At 38.4% G+C, this 4,787-nt stretch overlaps 1 protein-coding gene across 1 annotated transcript; it reads right to left on the reverse strand.

Annotated features, from left to right (window-relative positions):
• Nucleotides 1-340: 340 nt before the first annotated feature.
• LOC136870125 (cuticle protein 67-like) lies at nt 341-4,545 on the reverse strand. Its single transcript, XM_067144898.2, has 2 exons — nt 4,534-4,545; nt 341-781 (listed from the first exon to the last, which is right to left on the reverse strand). Exons 1-2 carry the CDS (start codon nt 4,543-4,545, stop codon nt 341-343), a joined length of 453 nt encoding a protein of 150 aa, XP_067000999.1.
• Between the last annotated feature and the right edge of the window lie 242 nt (nt 4,546-4,787).

The following is a 4,787-nucleotide window of genomic DNA, read 5'->3' on the forward strand; positions in this document are numbered from 1 at the left end:
GTAGCTGAAAATCTTTTTCATAACACTGAAATCAATATTGTAGTTTGTTATCCTTGATCACAGGTTCAGTTATCTAGATTTGATGACTGATTTTAAGGGGCATAACTTTTAGGCCATCGGCCGAATTTTCTTGACTCGAGTATGATAAATGGAAGGAAAAGGTTTGATTTCAAACAGCATACGAAATAATTAAAATTGTATAAGTATCAAAAGTATTTATTTACAGAATAATAAATATCACAAGGAATAAATAAGAATGAAGTACATATTAGAGAAGAAGAAGAAGTTTTTGGGAAATGAATTTGTAGGAAGTTTATGGAAAAAGACGAAGTAGAAACATCTACCAGGCGTAGCTCAGACCAAGACCGTTGCTGTAGGTCATGTGAGCGACGGCGGGGGCGGCTGAGTAGGCGACTCCGAGGAGACCGGCGTGAGCAGCGACAGGGGCGGCGTAAGCAGGGGCGGCGTGGACAGCAGGGGCAGCGTAGGCTACGGGTGCGTGGGCAACGGCGGGGTAGGCAAGAGCATCGTTGCTCACACGCACGTCAGACTTGCTGACACTGGAGTAAGGAGTGTTGATAGACTTGGAGTAGGTGGAGACCTGTCCCAGGTTACCAGGAGTCCTCAGGATGTTGGAATGCTGGGCAGTGATGGCGGGGGTAGCGTAGCTATGGGCGGCATAGGCAGGGGCGGCGTAAGCTGGGGCAGCATAGCCGATGGCAGCAGGAGCTCCCAAGTAACCGGCGTTGGCGACAGCCAACACAGCGGCGAGGATCACAACCTAGAAACAAACAAAATATCTTATAAGATTTATTTGTCCAGACCATTATTGCATCATACACAGAAACCCTTATAGGTTTATCCTTCTTCATACAGGACACTGAATTTGAGAATTTTGAAACAGGATGGTATTTTCCCTGCGTAAAAGTTTAGGTATCGCGGAGAAATATAATCACGTAAAAATTTAACTTTTGCTTCTCTTTGTACTGTAATTGAGAATACGTATAACAATTCCATTATCTATTTTGACAGTTGAAATTGTAGTACTACCAGGAAATAGATGGAATCATCAGGCTCTTGATGGCCAGTCAAGGCCGAAAACTAGTTCCTAGATTAGAAATGTAATGTAAACATTGCATAATATAGTATTAAAAAGGTGGACCATTACGGCATAAAATGTAGTTATTATTGTGATACTCCAGCTTTTCGTTTGGAATTATTATAAGTGTTTAGTCATAGGCCAAAGTGCCTGTAGATTTGCGTCGAGTCATAGCCACAAATACGTGAATACCTATGTCAAACTTCTCATTTTCATTGACGGGATCCGAATCGTGGACACCGTAGTGAGAAATAAAGGAACAAACCACTCAGCTATCATGCCCATTGTAGAGTTTGTAGCTTTTTAATAACGTCCACGATGTTTAATAACTTCCTTTCAGAAAACGAGGCAAGCTTGCAGTCTAATATAATTAATCTGATTGTCATAAGTCATAGAAGCTACACTTTAACGTGAAATCCAAACTTCATGGCCATTACACTTCATTCCAAAAACACGCATATATTAACTGGAACTCAAACCTGGAATGTTTAGGAGAGCGCATATGAATAATGTTATTGGGCTATCATATCCCGTTAACCTTAGATCAAACGTCGAATATTTTGCTCAGTGGTGGCTCGCCACGTTAACCGCCAGACCTGGATGTGTTCACTTGACACATTACCCAACAATGTCCCTGTTAAAATACCATACTTAGGTGCTTTATGGCTTGTTTGAAAAGTCCTTATGCGTGTTTCGTGTATTCTGTAATGAAGTTCAACTGGGGTGCAACAAGCTTTGGGACTAAGACATTAATCCTTGACTATTTATCGTAATTTATGAAGAACTTTTAGGTAATAAGTATATCCTTTACTGGCATTAATGTTTTTCTTGAAATTACTTATACACTAGTATGCAGTGCTGTGTAACTTGTTCGTCATTGAGAAAGTAAAAAACGAAATAAATATTGCTTCAAATAAATCAGTATTTGTGACTACCACACCTTCAGAGATTTCTTGATCACAAATGAATTGAAATGGGGGTACTGCAGTAACTAAGTCATGTGAGAGTCCATTATAGTTATCAATTAGATTAATGCAGGTTTCAGTATTGAGGATAATCTGATTCTTGTGTACGATGGAGATTAATAACACTTTCTGGTGTTCTTTGCCTCTATAAGATACTGTACTCTTTATAAACCGCGACAGTAAAGCTGTAAGTATATACCTTATGATACTATAATTCTTAGGCATCTGCCTCAATAGCTGTCGTATTAAGCATAAGTCAAGGCATATCGGTCGATTCTGATTTTATATAGTTTTCTGTTCGTGATTTTCGCATTCAATCCAAGCAAATGTTGAAGGAGAGTTTCTTTTCAAGCCTCGGGAAACTTGACTCAAACTAAGTTCCTGTTACTTCAAAAAGGATATGCCGGAGTGGCGTAGTAGTTACCGTTGTCGTCTGTGGTACTGTATAGGCGACGCCGAGTTGATCTTCCGCGACTTTGCAAGTAGGCGGTAATTGGCTGGACTATGCCTCACGGAGATAATTGAAAGACTACTTAGGTAGTGCTTTAACCATGCATCCATGATAACCTATTGATTAGGAACCAAACAGCAGGTATATTCGAGATGATAAGCTCGCGAAGACTATGGGGTTACCCGTCTTCCGTAACAGGAATAAGTCTTTAAGTAGTCCACAAAGAATTAATCCAGTATTCGGTATTACTGAGATAGCCTGCACAGTTACTTCTCATCAAATAGCTCCCGTCGTACTCACTTACAACACAGACTGATTTGTGTGAGATGCTGGAAAACCTACCTTCGTCTTAAATTGAACATTGAGGAAAGATCAGCACAAAATCAATTTTGCTACATACTATTTAGCCGCATATAATTCTCTTTATGTATTATTTCCTACCTTTGGATGGCTTTATTCCATAAGGAACATTACGACTGAATTCATGATCAATGGTACAGCAGACCAGCTCTTCAGAAGACTGGTTTCTTGAATATTTCGTTCGCGATTCATTTTTTCCTATGGATCTTTTTAGTCACCACATTTTTCACGTCGGTGACGTGAATGTTCTGTGATAAGTATTTTCGTCCAGATGAAATAATGAGTTTCGAAATTCGTTTCATGAATATCGTACACAGTATCTAATGGCTTACCCCCCCCCCCCCCCCACCATCCTCAAACTTGAAATGAAACTTCTTGAAAAATAACTTTAAAATTTTATTACAATCAAAATGTATCATTATTAACATTAAAGATCTAGTAGACATCTTAGTACAGAGCACAAAAGAACTATTATCTAGTCTCTTATAATTGGAGTTTTCTAAAAAGAAGTTCTTTAAACCATGGAAAGCCACTGACTCATCAAATGTTTAGAGAAGGCGTTCATTCTGCCTACTTGTCGTGAGACTTTCAAATCCTTTGAGTTCAGAACTTCATTGTGTTCTCATTTGTGCTCATATTTTGATATTCCGAGTTCCTTTAAGCTCGTGGTAGTTGTATGATATTTTTGTTAGGTTCTCATCAAATTGACTATGGTACAGTTCGTATATTAGTCTATATGTATGATATTTAGTGAGGGTCACAAGAACTGTAATTTAAATGCCGCATTAAACAATCATTCACACGACATATGATTCTAAGATTAAAAGTGTACAAAACAATAATTTCCAAGAAGCCGTTTGTCTAGAAAGACCAACTGTCAACTATAGCAATGGCCATAGTACCTTATCCTCCGAAGTGACCACAAATTGAACGCCGTTGACTCTGACGGGAAGCTTTAGCTAAATTTTATTTTGAATCCATTTGTTTGTGCCAGACCCCTTTCACTAATCATTGCTGTTCGAATTTTGTTGGTTAACTCTTATTTCCTTTGTACTCCGACGGTATTAGGTTTGACTTGCAAAATTTTGTCACTACGAAATCACAGTTCTTCATGTATGTAACAGACTAAAGTACCTTACGTTTTATATTTTTCACCGAAAAAATTAGAACCAACAGTGTTTCAAGAGATTTACATCTATTCATGAATTATTCCAATATGTCCCAGAATTATGTGTCTAAAGATATTCATTGTTGTATTCTGTGGATAATCTACAAGACTGAAATTATATTTTAATCGACACTCCTATCCGTCCCGTCTGAATAAAGTACGGAACATCCCCTTAACAGACAATATAGCAATAAAATGTGCTTTGGATCACAGTTTCCTTTATATTTTTTTGTCTTTCCTTACGAATTTGAATGACAAGTTAGATCGGGGTCCTGTGATAAAATGTGCTTTGGTTCACTGTTTACAAAATTAAGTTTTCTTTATATTATTTTGTCTTTTCTTACGAATTTGAATGATAAGTTAGATCGGCGTCCTGTGATAAAATGTGCTTTGGTTCATTGTTTACAAAATTTTCTTTATATTATTTTGTCTTTTCTAATGAATTTGAATGACAAGTTAAATCCGAGTCCCCTGTTCGTCACAGCCTTACCTTGAAAGCCATTGTTTGAGAAGAGTTGTTGTAGAGCACACTGTACTGTTCGATGTCAGAACACTGTATGACCAGAGTGTGGTCTGTTCAACTATATATAGGCGGCAAGTTGGTTTGACGTCGTCAGCCTCGCCATTCAGTGAAGACAGAAGACAATATACTTTCACCCGCCCGAAGGATCAAGCTCGCACTCTCCTCAGGCCAATGGCTACTCATTACTCCAACTTACGTCACTCACGTAAACTTGAAACAGA

The sequence above is a fragment of the Anabrus simplex genome, chromosome 1, assembly GCF_040414725.1.
Source record: "Anabrus simplex isolate iqAnaSimp1 chromosome 1, ASM4041472v1, whole genome shotgun sequence".
Taxonomy (NCBI): domain Eukaryota; kingdom Metazoa; phylum Arthropoda; class Insecta; order Orthoptera; family Tettigoniidae; genus Anabrus; species Anabrus simplex.